The following is a 20,935-nucleotide window of genomic DNA, read 5'->3' as shown; positions in this document are numbered from 1 at the left end:
AGCTTCTTATTGTTGAATTTGCACGAGTTTTTGAAGAACAGATTTTATACACCCCTGTCTGAAGTCTGGCCCTGTTTGCCATGAGAATAAACTTCTCATACAAGAAAATTTCTAAAATTTATGATAGAATTGGGATTCTATGATCTGTGCTGCTAGATATCACACACTGACATTTTTACTGTCTCTTAAGACTCCTATGTTTAGAGTTTCATTTGTGACACTTTGGTGACAATTTATGTCTCACTGCTAAGTGGTGAACATTCTTTTTCACTTAGTAGGAAAACATTTTGTAGAACACATAACAATTTCCACCAGAGGATTCTCTCATATTTTTTCTGCAGTCTTTCTACAAGCCATATCCAAACACTACTTAAGACTTGCACATGTTTCTTGGTGCCTATTGAATTACAGATAGTCCATGACTTAACCACAATTGAGCCCAAAATGTCTGTTGATAAGTGAGACATTTGGTAAGTGAGATTTGCCCCAAACAACCTTTCTTGCCATAGTTGTTAAGTGAATCACTGCAGTTGTTATGTTAGTAACACGGTTGTTAAGTGAATCTGGCTTCCCCATTGACTTTGCTTGTCAGAAAGCTGCAAAAGGTGATAACATGACCCCTGGATACTGCAACCATCATAAATATGAGTAGGTTCCCAAGCTTCTGAATTTTGATCACATAACCATGGGGATGCTGCAACAATCTCAAGTGTGAAAAATAATCATAAGTCACTTTTTATGCCATTGTAACTTCAATTGATCATTAAATGAACAGTTGTAAGTTGAGGACTACCTGTATTTAATTTGGCTATAAAGTAATTAGTATATAGATTAAAAAGAAGGGGAGCTAGAATAAATTTTGCCTCACTCCCCTCTTGACAGGAATTTCCTTGGTGATGTATCCTTGCACATTATATTACACCTTCATCCTCTAGGCAAGATAGGCAACATAGAAATATAACAATAAATACATCCAAAAGTTTTCATATATCTTGTCTGAAAGAACAAATAATCTTTTATCAGTTGGGGAAGAGCAGTTTCTGAACTAATTTGGAGACAGAAATGAGAAGAGAAGCACATCTAAGATCAATAAATGCTATGAAAGAGGAACTAATTGGCTGATTGTGAATGTTTCATAAGTGTTTATATGCTTGCTTGTTTATTAATAGGGCTTGTATGTAATTGTGATTAAAACAATAGCTAAAGGACATAGAATACATTATCATCCCATAAAAATTGGAGTCATGTTCAAAACCAACCGCCCCCCCCCCAAAATCTATGACCTAGGGGGATAATAATAACCCCTCCCCCTGACTTAGTGAAACAACTACATTGACTTCATCAGTTCCATAAATTTCCAGATCATCAACCATGAAAAGTTTAAAAATGGCAACCAGCACCTTAACTGCACTGAGAAGCTAGCTGACAATCAGTGCAGCTCTTGAAGAAGAGCTATTGGTGCCTCAGCTCATTTATACTTAAGCTACTGCATTCTGGATGAACTGTAACCTCTGAATGCTCTTCAAAGACAGCCCCAAATACAGTGCCTTGCAAGATCATTTGAGAAGTGATTAAGGCATGGAGGGCTTCGAGGGGAGGGGCTGCCGCCGTCGGGAGCTCAATAAAGCTCCTGCCAGGACTCTGGTTCGTATATCTTAATTAAGATCTATAGATATCTCCCCTTTCTGGCAGAAAGGGGCAGGGAGAAGGTCAGTCGTTAGGATCTCTTTGTAATTCATAGCTTTTTTTTTGCTGTGAATGGAGAAGAGGTTCAACATTAGCTGAGCCTTTACTCCGGCCAGTTTTCCGCGCTGCTTTTTTTTTGCAGCCTAGGCAGATTGCCTCCCCCCCCAGGACAAAGCTAAGCTATTTAAAAGCCAATCCGGGCGGGGAACATTCCCGAGGAACTTTCTTTATTACTATCTAAAATACCAGCTTCAATTTCGCAAAAGGCTCCCTTTCTTTTTTAACTGCGTCACAAGATGGCGATCTCGTAGCTTTTGTGTTTGATCTGACGCAGCTAGCTGACTCTACCCTCCTGAAGGCTTCTCCGTACTAATTGCTAAAAGATTATCTGAGGGTAGCACAGACTTTGATTTTTGGCTCGCTGGATTGCTTGTCTTTTAATTTTATTCTGGAATGGCTCCCAAACCTAAACAGAAGCGCCTTCTTAATAAGCCGCTACCCTTGTCTCCTACACCCTCCACGGGAGAATTGCTAACACAAGAATTCCTTCTCAAAACGCTTAATGATTTCAGACAGGAGATTAATCAACTGATTTCGGATTTATCTGATCAATTTGATGCCAAAATTGCTCAGGCAAAGCAGGATATGATCGGAGTAATGACAGTCATGACAGATTATATTGCTGAAACGGAGGACAAATTGGAACTTTTGGAAGAAACTAACCTTAATTTGATATCAAAAATTCAATCGTTAGAACAGGAAATTGAATCTGCACAAAAAGAACTTGTCAAATTAAATTATAACAAGACTGCCTTTGCCATACGTGTTAGAGGATTGCGTGAAAACCAACAGGAGAATTTGAAACAGACATTCTTTGAGGCTTTCAGCCGCTTGGTGGGAAGTCCGGGACTCAACTTTGATTGGCAGATTCAAAGAATTTACCGCCAGAATTCCTGGGTAGCAAAACAGCGACAGCTTCCGAGGGACATAATAATATACTTTACTACAAGGGAATCTAGAAATGAGATAACACAGAGGCTCTACGGAAAGAGGTTGAGAATTGACGGGGACGACTTGGTTGTTTTTAAGGAGATACCATTTCAAATGTTAAGAACAAGGAGACAGTATGCTTTCTTAACCGAAGAACTCAGAAACTCTCAGATTTCATATAGATGGGAAGTCCCAGCTGGTATTACAGTTACATTTGGCAACCAAAAACACCGCATTAACTCTGTCTGTGAAGCCCGAAAATTTTACTACGAGACCCTGAAGGCGGGACTTCCTGATTCATCCGGATCTGGGGAGAGACAGGGAGAAGGAGAAGACAAACAGTGAGACACGTGGCTACAAGGTGGAGCGTGTTGCTTTTCTCTTCCGGAAGGGCAGAAGACTAAAGAATAAAGACTAAGCGATGTTTTTAAAGCTTTATGATTTCCGTCTGGGATAAAATGGAAAAGTGGCATATTGATGATGAGACATGGAGACTGAAAGAAGCGTTGATGATTGGGGACATATATTGTACAGAAATTTTGTCTGAACTCTAACTTTAATTGCGCATGAACTATTCTTTCAGGCGAAGAGAGCGGATATTGTGATCTTTTTGAGTTGCGGTTTGGGACAAACGGAGTTGGGAGGTGCGTGGGAGAGGGAAGGGCAGCGAAAGTTTAATTAGATTACATGGGGCTAGAACGTAAGCTGATGTTTGTTTGAGTTGCTATATCAATATAAGGTTAAGAAAGTTTGGTCGGAGAATCTTCAGGAAAGTGGAGTAAATATAGGAGGAGCAATGAATGTGGATAAAATATATATGTGGATATGGATAAAGGCAGGGTGGAAGGTAAAAAAATTTATATGTGGAGGTGGGTAAGGATAGAAAGGGAGGTGTTGGAAATGAAAAATGAAAGAAGTATTTGAGTTAATGGTGTTATAGAAAGGTTTGGATACTTGGATAAAAAAGAGATAAATTAAAGGTTTGAATAGATAGACAAAGCAAGGAGATTTTTAGTTGGGGAATTCTAATTGATCAACTTACCTGGCTCTAATACAGTTTGAAACCCTGCAAGTAGCAAAATAATCGAAATTTGGAATGAGTCACATTGATTAAGATTTATAGATAATGGGAAGCTGTGGTAACGTAGTGGGTTTATGACCCTTTTTGTTTCTTTCTCTTTTTTTTTGTGTGTGAGTGTGGGTGTTTTTTTTTTTATTTTTTATTTTTTTTTTTTTTTTATTATTATTTTTCCTTTTTCTTTTTGGCTTTACTTTTATCTTACTTTCTTTTAAATTTTAAAGTTAGCTGGCCTTATTATACTTAAATGCTTGTTAAAGAATTATGCCGGGCATGGGACCTGCGAAGCCGTAAGGGGGTTAGGGAGGGGGGATTATAGGGGGGAGGGGGGAGGGTGGAATTACAGTTTCAATCCTTAGAACAATAAGAATTCACTTGTGTACTGTCGTTTTTTTTTTTCTTTTTCTTTTTTTTCTTTTTCTACACCAAAGTGGGGAGAAGAGGGAAAGAGAAGGGAGAAGTAAAGAGGGAGTGAGAGGGAATGTAAGGAGGGTAAATGGAGGGAGGGGGAGATGTCTGAGGGGGAAGGGAAGTAGAAGAGGGGAATGTTGGAGGGGTGAAAGGAAAGTTGGAGGGGGAGAAGAGAGGGTGTATGGGGGAATGAAGTGTTATGTTGGGGGTTTTTTTTTTTTTCTTTTTTTTTTTTTTTTTTCTTTGCACAGTATATAAGTGAGAAGTGATTAAGGCATGAATGACAATTAGCAATGCCTCCAGTTCCAGAAAGTCAAAATGAGTACATATAAGACGTGAGCTGTGCAAAAGCCCTCTTGGCCACAGGTGCCAGCAATTTCTCAAGCAGGAGCTGTGAATCTAAGATTGTAAACCCTCAGATTGTGACTTTCCTCCTCCTGGGGGAGTGCAACTCAAATTTAAGGATGGAATCCCTCCAGAATTGGTAGATCTTTGAACGCAAATTCATTCCATCTTACAGAAATTTAATCTCCGCTTGTTCCTCTCCATTCAAATCTGGCTAGACACCTAGGCACCTGGATTGCAGTTTGATTCTGACTAATTTTGCAGCCAGAGGTCAAGATGTGAAAATTAGCATTCTGATGAACCTTATGACCATACTACTAAATGATGTCCTACGGAAGTTTCACATAGCTGTTGAATAGGAACATGGAGAATATTGAGAGCCCTGAGTCTTTTTACATTTGAGGAGTTTGGAACATTATGCGTCACTTGGAGCTTCCCTTCAGGAAGGAGAAATATTGCAAAACACCATCCCCCACATTTAAATCCAGAGATCTCTCAGGTCTGTCAAATGTAATCTATAAGCAACCGATGCTAAATCCTGTGCTGACAGGTTCATGGCTATCCTGATGTCATGAACTCCAGTGTTTCCTCTGACTTTTTTCTACAGGGAAGATGAGCTGAATTTCAAAAAAACAATGTGTCTCAAGAACTCCAACCCTATAGTAAATTCCAGCAGCTCAAGCAGCGACGAGGACGATGAAATGAGTACAGGTGGTCCTTTACTTACAATCATTTGTTTAGTGACAGTTACAACAGCACTGAAAAAATTGAATTTGATATGTTGTCTGTTATTTAAATAGATTCAACAACATTGTTCTAGCCTATATTGGATCTTAATATCATTCTGTTTCTTTCCATTTTAGAATCTGAAAAGATTCCTGTGATGCGTGGACAGTGGTTTATTGATGGCACATGGCAACCACTAGAAGAAGAAGAAAGTAATCTGATAGAAGAGGAACATCTCCGCTGTTTCAAGGGACAACAGATGCAAAACTTTGACACAAATGTGTCAAAGCCTATAGATAGAAAAGAGGGTAAGATTTACTACCGAAACTTAATACTTTTCTTGTTATGATGGTCATACCTTTTGCAGGACATCTGATACTTAATTAGGTAATTACACTTATATTTCCACATTAATGGACAGAACATCTAGAATATTAGAGGAGTCTTTCTCATCCTACATAGAATTGCCAGAAACTGTTCTTCCATGAATATATTTTCAATATATATTCAACATTTTAAAATAAAACAATGTGATGCAACAAATATATATTAAGATGTAGCATTTCTATAAATCTGCTTAGTTGCTTAGTTGAAAAATGTAGTAATTTGAATAATATTTTTTTAAAATCCATTCTAGTTAGGATATATCTAAGAAAAAAATGATCCATGTATGTTAAGCAGACTTGTTTATTTGTTTTATTTTCCTTTTCCGCAGAATAAAATTTTAAGTGATCAGACTGAATCTTGACAAACCATTTGCTCTTTTCTGAATAATAATAGTTTGCACTACTTTGGTGGCAGAGAAAAGTTAATTAAATACTTATTTGACTGGTCAACTATTCAGGAAAGCTAAAATTGTCTGGCGGTAATTTGTTTTTAAATTTCATGATAATATCATGAATTAACAGAGGGAGAACTCTGCCTTTAGTTTCGGTGTGTATGGAGTAGTATTTTTCAACCACAGTAAGTTTAAGATGCATGGACTTCAACTCCCAGAATATCCCCCATAATTCTCCAGCCAACTAGAATTTTGAGAGTTGAAGTCCTTGTATCTTAAATTTGGGGAGGTTGAGAGATAGTGATCTGAAATGAGTCAAACAAATTGATTCTATTAATTACCCTGCAGATAAAAGCTTAGTGCACCTTAACAGAAACTTTGCTTAATCATTACATTGTAATTAATTGCAATCTTCTTAAGAGATCATTGTTTACATGATCTATTTTTGCAGTTTACACAAGTGTTAAATCTGGTTCATGATTAAATTATTTTATTGATTTTATTAAGGCAGAGTTTGAAAAAAATTAAAGAACCGTTTGGTCATATCTCCTTGACCAGTCACATTTTTAATCTTAAAGGACGGTGTGATAAATCTCTGGAAATAGCGGCATTTGAACCATGAAGCATCTTCAGCAAATCAGTCAGCTTATCAGTCTGGTCCAGTCTGAAAAACTTGATACCTTTGTGCAATTTTTTAGACTTTAGTCTTTCTTTCAGCACCAAACTGAAATTCAGGCTACGAAACAGGTTACTAACCTCATTAGTAGAGAAAAGACAAAGAAATAGCAGAATAACAAAGTTGGAAGGGACCTTGTAGGCCATTTAGTTCAATCCCCACCCAAGCAGGAGACCCTCCACAACAGTCCAGTCTCTTCTTCTATGGGTAGGTTCACTGACTGCCTTGTTAAGCAACTGTTCAAAAGTACAACAGTGCTCAGAAAATAAGTTTAGAACTGCTCCTTGCACACAATTGTGGCCATTGCAGCATCCCTGCAGTCATGTGCAAGTGATGTACATTTACAACAGTCATGGCATCCTGCAGTCATATGATCATCATTTACAACCTTCACAGCTGACTTTCAACAAGCAAAGTTAATGGGGAAGCCAGCAGGAAGTCACAAGTCATAGTGAAATGATGTTGCGCTTAACAAGCTGCCATGATTCACTTAAGGACCACAGTGGAAATGATATAAGTTCCAGTGTGATCACATGATGTTTCACTTCATAGTCACACTGCTTAGTAGTGGAGTTGCCAGTCCCAATTTCGATTGGTAATTTCTGTATTTTCATTTTCTACCAACCTACTTGCTGAACACATGGAATTCCTTTTTCCTTTCTGTCTCTCAGGTGAATTGGTAAAATACAAGACTGTATTAAATAATAAGCATGTTTTGCTTCTAAATCTAGTTTAGAAGAGCCTAACTTTTGTCTAACCTGGAAACAAATCCTGCTTCCAGGACTTCTGGATTTTTACACCTCTATGTATTTAATTCAGTGCTGTAGGTTGGATCACTTGAGTTAGACCTCAATAATTTGTCACAAGACCTGCAATAAGCATCATTAAGCTTGGATCCAAAGCAGATTAGCTTAAAATAGTAAAAAAAAAGTATACTTCTATAAATTTTTGAGTTTGACTTATAAAACTATTTTTATGAAGTATCTATTTCTGAGTTGCATGATTAATACTACAATAGTTTTAGGGCTTAACAACATCTAAATTTTCTTTATTTTCCCTTCTGAATTCTACTTAATACTGTTAAATAGAGTGCAACATTTGCTGTTGGAAAGATCAAAATAAGTTATGTAAAGTTATGTAAATAATTTCTCTATGTGAAACATAGAGAGATAGATAGCTGTTTTTTTGTATATAGATTATATATGTGTTACTGTTAGTGTCAAAGTAACAGCAGAGTAGTTTTTATTTTTGGATTGAATCATCTTAGTTAACTTACAACCACCGTTGAGCCAACATTTCTATTGCTAAGCAAGACGTTTGTTAAGTGACTTTTGCTCCATTTTATTACCTTTCTTGCTAACAGTCATAAGTGAAAAATGCTCATAAGTTACTTTTTTCTGTGCTGTTGTAACTTTGAACAGTAACAAAGTGAACTTTTGTAAGTCAAAGATATCTCTATTTAGATATTTCTGAAAGCTTCCTTCAGGCTTTGCTTTTCACTGTTGTTGCATAAACCTACCAAAAGCAGTTCAAATTACTGCTTTGTCTGCACTAACTTGAGCAGCTGTCAAAAATGTTGTGACCTCCGTGTTCTAAATTGATCATAACCCATAATTTAAGAACTCCTGCCTTAAAGCAAAATAAAATAATTAACAAAATAAGTATTGCTAATCAACTATTAGAAGAAATGAAGAAAGACGAGGCCAAATTCTACTCCTACTTCTGAAATGTTAATTTTAGCAATTTTGAAAGTGCAAACTTGCATAACCCTGCAGGTGACCTGGGGGAAATAAACTGTCTGTTCAGCTGGAGGTGTAAATAAAAAAATATTGTTCTATGCTATAATATCCACAGTTGAAGGGCATCACTTTATTGGGACAAGAATAGGGAATTTTAATGTTAATTTTAAAAATTATCACATTCTTTCATTCTTAGCCTTTGAGGCTAAGAATTAACTCCAATAACTGCTTGGATTAGTCCTTGCAGTTTCCTTGCAAGATTTTCAGAAGTGCTTTGCTATTGCCTTCTTTATAATAATATAATAATTTACTTTTATTGTATTGATTATGTCCCATCAAATCAATGTTGACTCTTAATAGCCAAATAAATATTCTCCAGGAAGCTAGGTCCCTATTCTGATCCTTTAGATCTATGATGGTGAACCTATGGCACGCATGGCAGAAGTGACACGCAAGCCATCTCTCCGGGCACACAAGCCCACTGTTACTCTTCCAGATTTTGCCATGCCAGTCAGCTGATCTTCACACACATGGGAGCACTGGGAACCAGAAGAGCAGCCACCCGGCACACATGTTATAGTTTCCAGCATGCACATGTGCTCCAGGTGGCTGCTGTTCCGGGTTGTGGTGTGCGTGTGTATGCAAAGATAAGCTGGCCAGTGCGCATGCACACGCTGGAAATCGGAAAATCATCTTTCCGCCATGCACACTGGGTGCTCCTTTTCCGGTTTCCGGCACAGACGCACATGTGTGCTCCCATTTCGGCACTCAGTGCCAAAAAAGTTTTGCCAACGCTGCTTTAGATCTTCCAATGGTGCACCCACCCTAACTCCATTTTGCTGCTTATCTTTCTTTCCTCTTATCTTTCTTTGCATCTGTCCCACTGTCTCCCACTGTTACAAAATTCTCCAGAAAGCTACATCTTCACAAAACATGTCCAAATAGTTGGATAATTTGAGCCAGTCACTTATGATTTGAGTGAGAACTCTGGATTCATTTGTTCTATGATCCAGTGGTTGTTAATGTACCTTTCTCAATAAAGGATAATAATGTAGAATCAGTTTCCTGATTGGGTATAACTCATACAAGTTACAAAGCCTGTGGCTAGCTCACATATTTTAATATTATCTTTAAATGAATCTAAGGGCACAAATAAACAAATGCACTTAAAGCTTCCATAACTATATGGTTACAATTTATTTATATATTTGGAAAATGTATGAGGCCTCCTACCTATCTCTCACAGTGACTGGGCGGCTTACAAGCAGTAAAAAAATGCAGTATAAAAAACAAAAAAATGATAACACATCCAGCCAGTGACATCACAGAGTCAGGTGAGCAACTTGATGGGTTCCAATACACTCAGGGTTCCCCAGGGTCCACTGACAAAATCAAGTGTTCAGGGCTTTACAAAAGAGTGTCAAAATAGGGGCCAGTCTAATTTCTGCCGAGATGGTATTCCAAAGGGAGAGAGCCACCACGGAGAAGGCCCTTCTTTTAAGTCCCACCAGATGTATCTCCTTAGGGGATAGGACCTGTAACATTGCCTTCCTGCTCTAGTGGGCTCAGGTGGATGTAAGCGGCAGTGCAACATAGAGTTGGATTTTGCAGCCATAGAGCTTCCTGGATAAATCCCGAGTTGACCAGCAGATTTATCACTATGTTTTGTTTGATTTCTTGATGGTAGGCAGAATAAAATATAATAAATTAAAACCTTTTTAAAATACTTCCTTTTTGTATGGGGTAATCTTTTTATCCATCACCAGGACAGCAATGCTATTTGAGACTTCATTAAATCTGTTGCAGTCTGTCTGCAATCAGTTTGCTGTATCACAGCTTTGAGCCTCACTTGCAAGCAATTTCTAGAGTCACTGATGGTCAATTTTTAAGGTGATTTAATCCATAGAAGTAGAAACACAAGAGACAGGTTCTATTTTTTTCCCTGCAAAAGTTGAAATGGTTCTTGTGGGTGTAAGTTGTAGCAAAGCCTCTGAGTGCTCTTCATTTTACCAGCTACCTATTATTTTACCTATTGTAAAAATTGAACCTTAAACTACTAGGAGTAGAAGATACCACATGTTTCTTTCTGTGCAGCCTACGAATCTTCTTTTGCTTGTTACTAAAATGACAGGGGACCTCTTACATTGTAAGAAAGGAAAAGCACTTGATTTTATCCCTCCGTTTCTGATTGAATCCAGTCAGCATAAAGGATACTGATAAGCTTTAATGCTCTTTGCCCAGAGTTAATAGTTAATCAGTGCTGGGAATGCTGCCAACACAGTTTCCTGCTCTTTGCTACTGCATGTGTAGCCCTAAGGTCCTTCATATTATTTGGCATTAGTTTGGCTTATTGTGTAATCTAGGGCAAAGCTGCATTTTTCTTACCAGTTTTTTCCTAATTTTAGAATTAACTGTATTGAGTTTCTTTCACAAGCTGTTTGCATGGAACTGAAGCTAGCTTAGGCTTATCTTCCATGTTAAATAGCAGCTGGGAGAGGTTGAAGGTTCACAGTAGAACTATAACATAAGAGAAAGAAGCTTAAAAATAAGTATTAGCATGCATATTGATACTAGAGGTAATACAGTAATTTGGACCAGAATGTCTGTTACTAAGTGATGCAGTCATAATATGCAGTGTCACAGCTGCATTCCTTATGATGGCAATCCTGGCAATCCCCAGTTGTTGTCATTAAATAAATTGCATCTGTCATTAGCAAGGACTCAACCCAATCCAAGTGATTCCCAGCTTGGTCCCCCCACAGCCCCAAACCGTGGTTATGTAAGGAGCGGCCTCTTCTGTCTTCTCTTGAATTGCCCTCACCTGCCTACCTCTTCCTCCACCATCTCTGGCCTTTTGGCCATCCACTTATATGCCACTTCCAGCTGCCCCCATTGTCCTATCCCAGGTCAAGCACACACACAAGTACACAAAGATACCTTTTTTCTCTTTACTAAATGTGGTTTGCAAACACACACACAGACTTGTGGTATAGAGACAAGTTGTCGTTCCTCTCCCCAGCAAAAAAAAAATTCCCCAAATTTCAGAAGTTTTGGTTCTGGCTGCTTATCATTGGTCTCCTTTAACTCCAAATTAGAAGCCCACTAGAGCCCACCAAGTCATCCACTGCTGTGCATGCTGTTACCCAGATCACTACTGTGCCAGCAAGAAGCTTTCTTACAAGATGGGGGCAGCCAGGTCTTCACCTGCTCAGGGCTTCTGCATCCCAACTGCTGCCTTCATTCACATCCTGCTAATGTCTAGGGCCTTCTTTCATGAAAGAAGTCTGTGTGTGAAAGAAGAATCCTTCTGGAAGGGTGCTTCTTTTGCACCAATACAGCCCTTTTACATGGGATCCTTCTTTTGCAAAAGAAGGTCCTGGGCAGGGCATGAATGGAGGCCGTGGCTGGTGTACCAGAGAAGCCCCAGCTACATCAGTGCAAAGACAGCAGCATGAAAGAAGGCAATAGCCAATACAGTAGGGTTGGGCAGTGTTGTGGGCTCATCAGTGGGCAGAGCCAGGCAGAGAGCCAAAAGGTAAATGTGGGTGGGCCTGAATGGGCTTAAATTTTGTTCATGTGTACACAGAGGCATTGTAATGGCTAGAACTCTAATCTGCTATTAAACAATATTAAAGCTTTAAAAAAAACCTGTTCAGCAAAAATGGCTTTGAAGATGCCAAAGTGTCTAGAAATAACTAAAATATAGTATTGTTAATGTACCACCTTTATACAATTTAACACAGTGATTGAATATGACGTGCCATTCTGAAGTGTTCCACAGATTATAATACAGAATGTATTATAAAGATTACAGAGTTTGTTTTTCTAACTTTAGAAAAGCGTGCCTAGGGATGGTTATGAGAGGATAAATTAAATCCCACATACTATGGATAGAGAAAAGAGGTTTATAATGCTGACATTTGAGGATAGGTGATTTGGAACAGATTCAGGAAGTTGTGAACAAAGGTAGCTGTTTCTTTCAAAGCAGTCAAGCCTGGGATCACCCAACAATATGGGTAGACCTTGACTTAAAGCTGCATTTAGTGATGATTCAAAGTTATAACAGCACTGAAAAAAGTGACATGACATTTCACAGTTACAAGCTTTGCAGCAACCCAATGATCATGTCATCAAAATTCTTGGCAACTGGCTCATCTTATGACTGCTGCCATGTCCCAAGGTCATGTGATCACTTTTTATGATCTTCTGACCAGTAAAGTCAATGCGGAAGCCAGATTCACTTAACAACCAGATTACTAATTTATCAACTGCAGTGATTCACTTAACAATTGTGACACATCATAAAATGTGGCCGAACTCACCTATCAAATGTGACATTTAACAACAGAAATTTAGGGCTCAATTGTCATATGTCAAGGACTACCTATAGACTAACAGTAATTATAATATTATTAAAAATAAACTGCTTAAATTTGTATACAGTACCAAAAATATGCAGTAGTAAAGATAATTCGATTATATGACTTTGAAAAAAAAAATACATTTATAAAAAATGGAAATTTAATCTGGCTCCTGGTTGTTTTGGAGTTTACAAAAATGTATACTAAGACTACAGGTAATACAACCATAATTAAGCCCAAAATCTCTATTGCTAAATGAGACATTTGTTAAGTGAGTTTTGCCCCATTTTGCGACCTTTCTTGCCACAGTTGTTAAGTGAATCACTACAGTTGTTAAGTTTGTAAGATGGTTGTTAAGTGAATCTGGCTTCCTCATTAACTTTGCTTGTCAGAAGGTCGTAAAAGGTAGTCACATACCCTGGGACACTGCAACCATCATAAATACATGCCACTTGCCAGGTGTATAAATTTTGATCATGTGACTATGGAGATACTGCAGTGGTTGTAAGTGTGAAAAACTGTTATCACTTTTTTCAGTGCCATTCTAATTTTTGAAAGGTCACTAAACAAATGGTTGTAAGTTGAGGACTATCTATAAATAATCCTCCTGAACTAGGATGAGGACAAGGACAAGCTTGCAACTTATGTGTAAACATAATTATGGCTGTGTAATTCAGTAATTATTAATTATTTCTAATTCATTAAATTTTATCACACTCAACTCCTCTATAATGGGCTTGTAAAACCTAGGACAAGAAAAAAAAATACTGCTATTTGTTCTTAATAGCTTGATCCTTGGAATAACATGAAGCATAACAAGTTATCTACCAATAAATAAGTTGCAGCATACTTTCTATCTTAGAAAGAAAATGGGAGAACAACCAGAACTTTTATTGTTGTGAAGACATCTGATGAAAGTATTCATAAATTTACTGCAGTTTATTGATTTTGTCCCACTTGTCAAAGTTTTCTTACTTGTGCTGGCTATATGTGTTAACCCTCTCAGATAAATCAGATAGGAAAGATAACAAGATGAACTACTTCTACTTTATTGTAGGGCTACATAATTTTGAAAGTCTGAAAGTACAAATTTCATTTCATTTATTTCATTTATTGAATTTATAGGCCGCCCAATCCCAGAGGACTTCGGGCGGCTTACAACGAAAGAAGAAAAAAGAAAAGCAAAATAAGTAAAAAAAAATAGTTTAAAATTCACAACACACATACGTTCTAATCGGGGCTGGACCTTAACACTGATGTCAACAGCCCCAGGCCTGCCGGAACAGCCAGGTTTTAACGGCTTTCCTGAAGGCCATGAGAGTGGGTAAGGCCCGGACCTCTGGGGGTAGCTGATTCCACAGAGTCGGAGCAGCCACAGAGAAGGCTCTCCTCCAGGGGCCCGCCAGCCGACACTGTCCGGCTGACGGTATCTGAAGGAAGCCCACCCTGTGGGATCTTACCGGCCGTTGGGAGGTGTATGGCAGTAGGCGGTCTCGCAGATAGGCTGGTCCTAACCCATGTAGGGCTTTAAAGGTAATAACCAACACCTTGAATTGCGTCCAGAGACCAATTAGCAGCCAGTGCAGCTTGCAGAAGACAGGTGTAATATGGGTGTATCTCGGTACACCCAATATCGCTCGCGCAGCTGCATTCTGGACTAGCTGTAGTCTCCGAACGCTTTTCAAGGATAGCCCCATGTAGAGCGCATTGCAATAATCGAGCCTTGAGGTGACAAGGGCCTGAGTGACCGTCTGAAGTGCCCCCCTGTCCAAGTAGGGCCGCAATTGGTGTACCAGGCGAACCTGGGCAAAGGCCCCCCTGGTCACAGCCGACAGATGGTGTTCCAGTGTCAGCTGCGAATCCAGGAGGACCCCCAAATTGCGGGCCCTCTCTGAGGGGTGTAAATTTTCACCCCCCAGGATCAAGGACGGACTGTCTTAACTGTCCCTCGGGGGCAACATCCAAAGCCACTCGGTCTTATCAGGATTGAGTACCAATTTGTTCATCCCCATCCAGATCCTGACAGCTTCCAGGCATCGGCACATCACGTCTGCCGCTACACTGAGCTGGCACGGGGCAGATAGATACAATGGTGTATCATCTGCATATTGATGGTACTTTATCCTGTGCCGTCGTATGATCTCACCCAGCGGCTCCATGTAGATGTTGAATAGGAGGGGGGACAGGACCGAACCCTGCGGCACCCCACATTTGAGGGGCCTGGAGGTCAACCTCTGTCCCCCAACCAACACCGACTGCGACCTACCGGAGAAGTAAGAGGAGAACTACCATAGAACGGTGCCTCTCACTCTCACCTCCTCCAGACATCGCAGAAGGATACCATGGTCGATGGTATTGAAAGCCGCTGAGAGGTCAAGAAGCACCAGGATAGAGGAATGCCCTCTATCCCTGGCCTGCCAGAGATCATCGATCAGTGCTACCAAACCGGTTTCAGTGCTGTACCCAGGCCTGAAACCAGACTGAAAGGAATCCAGATAATCCGCTTCATTCAAGGTCCATCGGAGTTGAAGCGCCACCACCTTCTCAACAACCTTCCCCAGAAAAGGAAGGTTGGAGACAGGACGGTAGTTTTTCAGGACGGCTGGATCCAGGGAAGGCTTCTTGAGGAGGGGTCTCACCACCGCTTCCTTTAGTAGTTGCGGGAAAGACACCTCCTGCAAAGATGCGTTGGTAATCGCCTGGAGCCAGCCTCGTGTCACCTCCCTGCTGGTCGAGGCCAGCCAGGAGGGGCACGGGTCCAGTAAGCAGGTGGAGGCTCTCATCGCTCCCATGGCCTTGTCCACTTCCTCAGGGGTGACAAATTCGAACTCATCCCAGGAAATCCGACTTAGACCTACCCTCGGCATCTCGGCTGGTATTGCCCAAGCGGAGTCAAGGTCTGTCCGAAACTGAGTGATTTTATCCGACAGAAACTGAACGAACTCCTCAGCTCTTCCCTGCAGGGGTTCCCCCACCCCCTCACCTTTCAGGAGGGAGCAGATCACCCTGAACAGGGCGGCTGGGCAGGATTCCGCGGATGCAATAAGAGCGGGAAAATGCGTGCATTTTGCCGCCCGTATCGCCACTAGGTAAGTCCTAATAAAGGCTCTTAGTAGTGTTCGATCAGATTCAGAGTTACTAGTCCTCCAATGTCGCTCCCACCATCACTTTTAATAGCCTGATCAATTAGGGCAGGTCCTTCTTAAATTTCTTTCTCTGATCATTAAGCCACTGAGGACTCCTCACTTGTCCTGATTGTCTCGTAAACAGCATCTCTTCTCATCCTTCACATCATATCTAGAATCCATTTAAGCATTGATATAGAAGAAAAATCTCATAAATTCATATATAATTAGTAGTAAAAATCTAAATATTTTTGAATGAAGTGTCACAAATGACTGAAGGCTTTACAAATGTAGACTTTACTGTTACCATTTTTAAAGGAAATTTTCCATATATTGGCAATAATTTGTTCGCTTTGTATCCAAGATAGAATCTCTTGTTTTTATTTTCAGTTTTGAATGAAGGAAACTGCAATGTAATGTTATTTGCAGGTTGTTCATTTTAAAGGATTAGAGTGAATCCAGCCCATATTACTTACTATTTATTTTATTTAACTTTATATACTGTCCAACTCCAATGACTGAGCAATTTACAAATAAAAAGGAACAAAGTCTTTCTAGGCCCTTTGAAATCCTACTAGTATAGGGGCATCCAGTTTTAAGGAGAACTTTGTTCCAGAGAGTACGTGCTGTTACAGAAAAAGGAGGCATATTTAATAAAAAAAATCTGTAACATACAATCCGGACAGATTGAATTGGCTGGGCCAATACCTGTGGGAGCAAGCACTCCCTCAAATAAGCCATGTAGAGCTTTATAGCTAACAGCCAGCATTTTGAATCAACCCAGGAGCAAACTGGCAACCTGTGCAGGGTGGCAACGTTCTTGTTGGCCTTCTGTCTAAGCAATTGGAAGTTTGCCTGTTTTGTGAAGGAGTAGATTGTATCTGCTCCCTGATGGTGTCTTCTTTTTATGATCCTTTTAAAAAAAATCTCTCTATTAGTATGTTATTCATAGTAGCATACAATATTTCATTTGACTCTAAATCATTTTAATAAATATCATATTATAATCCAAGAAAATCCAGGATACAAAAAAATGAGAACAAGGGTGATCAAAATTAAAAAGGAGCAATAAATTTCTAAATCTCTTGGGGAGGGGGAGCAAAAGATACAAATATAAATACCTCATTCTACCCCTAGCAAACCTTGGTGAACAAAGTTCTTGTGACATAAGGAAGAGAAGTACTATATATTAGATGAAAAATGCAGGATCATTGCTGTCTAGACTGAGAAGAAACACAGAGAAAATATACTTTAAAAAAAAACATGTTTCCTCAGTGTATGCTCCTAGATTCTATAATGAGATGGAAAATTAGTCTTCTATACAACCCATGATATTCTACATTTTGCACAATTCACCCTCCAGTTTCCAATTGCCTTGCTAATTTCTTGGCTATCTTTTCAGACTTTGAACAATGGGGAAGTTGGTAAACTACCAGAGATTTTACAGCATGATTGATTGCATAGTTAAATAGGTAGGAAATCAGTATTCAAGGTTAACAATAACATCTTATCCTAGAACTTCTGAGATTTAGCACTCTAATTCTTCCCCTTTATTTCTTCATTAATTATTATTCTGGGCCTAGAGCAGAAACTTCTACAAGGACTTTTATATGCCACCTCCCCTGTTTAAAGGATAATCTTTCACACAGAATTCTCTGTCATGTCAAACACAACAAATGAAAAAAATGTACACAATAATATAACCTCAGTAGTTGTTGATTGGAAGGAATGAAGATAGAATAAATGCCTTACAATGAGCATTTCTCTCTAAGGAGAGCATTGGATCTACATTAGTGGTTAAATTACATTGTATAATGCAATTTGGATATTATGAAAATGATTACTGAGCACTCTGATAGGAGGGAGTCACTGGTTTATAGAAATCTTTCTTTTGGTGGTACTAATTAGTTGCAGTTACCGTCTTCTCTGATCATTCAGGGATTTGGACAACATTACCCCATATCTTAATTTATGTTTTCTTAATTAGATTAGTTGGGTCCAGGAAATGCACCACCACATTAAATTCTCAGTAACCTATTTGAGGTTTTGTTTTTCTTTTGGGTTCAAACAGAGACTTCCAAACTGATGCTCAGTTTTTTAAATTGTCACATTTTGTCTTTCAAGTGAGCTTGACTCCCTGTTTGAATGCCAGCTGACCTTGGTGGTGCTTATTGTTCTCCTGTTTCTTAGGTGGGGCACAGCAGCTTCCTCTTCATTCCTAACTTGCTACTTGTGAGATACCTCAGCATTCATTCACCTTGTGATGTCCCTTCCTACACTGAACAGCACTGGCATCTACCTGTGGGGGTAAGGTAAGTCCATCAAACTACAGCACAGTAATCTTCAGGGGTTTCACTTTTTTCAATATTCTCATTGAATAGCTTGGAAGCTTAAAATGAGTATTGAAAGCATCACAGTGGATGTGCATTTACCACCACAGGGAAACTCCAGTGCTGTTCAGGAATGGAAGTCTTGTTAATAGATAATGCATGTTGGGAATTTCCTGTCTTTCTTTCAAGAGTTGGAAAGTTACCGGTGGTCTTTCCCCTTGTTTTTAGCCATCTCTTTAGGCTGCCTAATGTCTTGAGCCTATGTTACAGAGTTGTGCTTTATAATCCCAGTAAAATTGCTGACTGATTTATCTATGAATTCACAGGTGATGGATGAACCCATTCATTTTTACATTGCATATATGTTGTTTTTCTGCTCTTTAAACAGAATCTTACTTGTATCAAAGGAGCAAGTAAGGAACGTTATTGTTATCTTCATTGACATATTTAATTGGTTCCCCATTAAATCAGTGTTTTTTCTGTTTTGCTAGCATTTATCCATAGTATTTTTATTCTGTTTTCTGTGTTCATTAGTTTTTAGGATAGTTCCCTATCAAACCCAATTATGAACCTTCTCAAAAGTTCACTTTGAAGCTCGGTTTCTTTACTTTTAGTTGTCAACTATCTACCTACCTTCTCCCTCCATTCTCTGTTCAAATGGAGAGGATATAAGGAGAATGCAGAGGCAACAGGGGTTAAACGCAAGTGGTCTGAAGGTACAGTAAATTACAGATTTGTGTTCTTGTCTTCTCCTTGTGTAGGAAGCTTTACACTGTAGATAGCACTGTAGAGCGTTTAGATAACCAAATGCTTTCCCCTCTGCACAATTTTAATATTTCCTGATTCCAAAACAAAACAATAAGGAGACATTGTGGATCTTAATGAGAGCATCTGTACTTTGCTTCTTACAAAGAAAAGTAGAAGCCGCCAGTGCTCTGACAAAGTATACTAACAATTCATTAAAATTCTAAAATATTTTGTACATTATTTATTTAACATAAAAATTGGCCATGGAATACCCTCCACTTTCAAAAAAGGCAAGGTTTTTATAAATCCTGTCCAGATAATGATTTGATTAATAGTTGTTTACTGAAAATTGATATAGTTAAATGCCTGTTCAGCTATAAAACTAACTGGATAATAAATTGCTTTGATTAAACCTGACAAACCTAATTATTTTACAAAATGTTGAAGTGGATTAATGTAAGAGATTTAAAAAGTGAGGAGGAAGAGAAATGGATATTGGGCCAATTTTTTCCCCCTAGGTATCACAGAAATAAGTTCATTGTTCTTCTTTGCTCATTTGCATCTTTGTCATAAGACGTTTTGTCAACCCTGTCACTGAATAAAAACAGCGCTCTCATTCTCAGAAAGGAATAAAGCATGAGGAAAATAGTAAAGTAATGTTTTTCCTATTTTTTCACCATGTCAGTCTTCATGTTTATTACAGATCCAATAAAATAACATTGGGAAGAGTCATGACTGTTCAGGCTTGTTCTAACAATGGGCATTCTTGCATACGTTCCTTGGCAGCTTTCTGATTATTTACACCTATTTTAACAATAAAAGAAAATCAGAACTCTGCTCAACATGCATATTTGGCCTCAAAAAGAATTTCTGAAAATAATGTCAAGGTGTGGACTTAATCATCTTATTGTTGATCAGCAACATTTATATATGTATGCATCTATATGTATATATCCTGCATTTATTTGTACATCTCAAGGTCAGAGTTGATGAGTTAATGATCTGTAGGGTAATTCCACATCTCTGTGGAAACCCTTGGTTGATCTTAGTGAAATTAGAATGTTTAACTCATGACATTTAATCTCTTAAGATTTTTAAGGTAGGCTAAATGTACTTGAGGAAGAAGTGCATTTTTCAAAAATGATCCAATAGCAATTGGATGTAGAAGTTAGAAATTTCTAACAGCAGCGAAATGCTATGCCACTTCTTATATTCTCCTCCTAAATCTTCTACTCTTTAGAAAAAATAAAAAATGAAATAGGTGGGATTCAGCCTGCTTTTTATGTAACATTTAATTTACCATACCATAATGAATTCTCTTATGTTTATCATCGAGCAGCATACATATGACAGTGGCTAAAAAATGTGTACCTTTTCAAGCACAATTTTCTTTTGCTCCAAAAACCATTCATGTGAATAACTTGTCTCTTCAACAGATGTGTCATCTTGTTTGTCTTGTTCTATCATGGGAATCTTTAGTAGTGCCTAAATATTTTAAACTCCTAGATGATGGCATTAGACTTTCGAGAACTGCAGGCAGCTGACACTTATTTAGGAAACAGCAGAGGAACCAAACATTGGACCAAACATTCCCTATTTTAAATAATAAATGCAGGGTACAATATTAAGTGCTGAATATTTTTATGTGAACTGAATAATCTCATTTACATTCTTCATTTATCTGTTCAGATGAAAATTACATAGTTGGAAGTACATCATGCTAACTCATAAAAAATTATTAAAATCAAAATAAGCATAGTAAAATTACAATACTTAAACAAAAGCAGTGAAATAAGTGATGAAAATGGAGTTGAGAGTTTATAGGGACAAAAATTCTTTAACTATATTCAACAAAGAAATTTCCACATGTTTTTGAGCTGTTAGAAAAAAATGAGTCAATCTTATTGGACCTAGTTGCCTTTTTAAAACATTACTGGTTGCAA

The 20,935-nt window shown here is 38.5% G+C and overlaps 1 protein-coding gene across 3 annotated transcripts in view; it reads left to right on the top strand.

Moving 5' to 3' along the window:
* Positions 1-20,935, top strand: part of DDHD1 (DDHD domain containing 1) — a 46,121-nt gene that overhangs the window by 7,983 nt on the left and 17,203 nt on the right. For 2 of the 3 annotated variants that reach the window (XM_087728562.1, XM_014066473.2), the window contains exons 2-3: positions 5,374-5,544; positions 18,860-18,961. In XM_087728562.1, coding sequence (XP_087584688.1) covers positions 5,374-5,544; positions 18,860-18,961 — 273 coding nt within the window. The remainder of the gene's footprint in view (positions 1-5,373; positions 5,545-18,859; positions 18,962-20,935) is intronic. The other variant, XM_014066474.2, reaches the window with a different exon arrangement.

This window comes from Thamnophis sirtalis, unplaced genomic scaffold (genome assembly GCF_051295495.1).
Source record: "Thamnophis sirtalis isolate CommonGarterSnake01/CBP01778 unplaced genomic scaffold, rThaSir2_p1.2 scaffold_1, whole genome shotgun sequence".
Lineage (NCBI taxonomy): Eukaryota > Metazoa > Chordata > Lepidosauria > Squamata > Natricidae > Thamnophis > Thamnophis sirtalis.
Note: the sequence above shows the minus strand (reverse complement) of the source record. Positions and strands in the feature narration are given on the sequence as shown.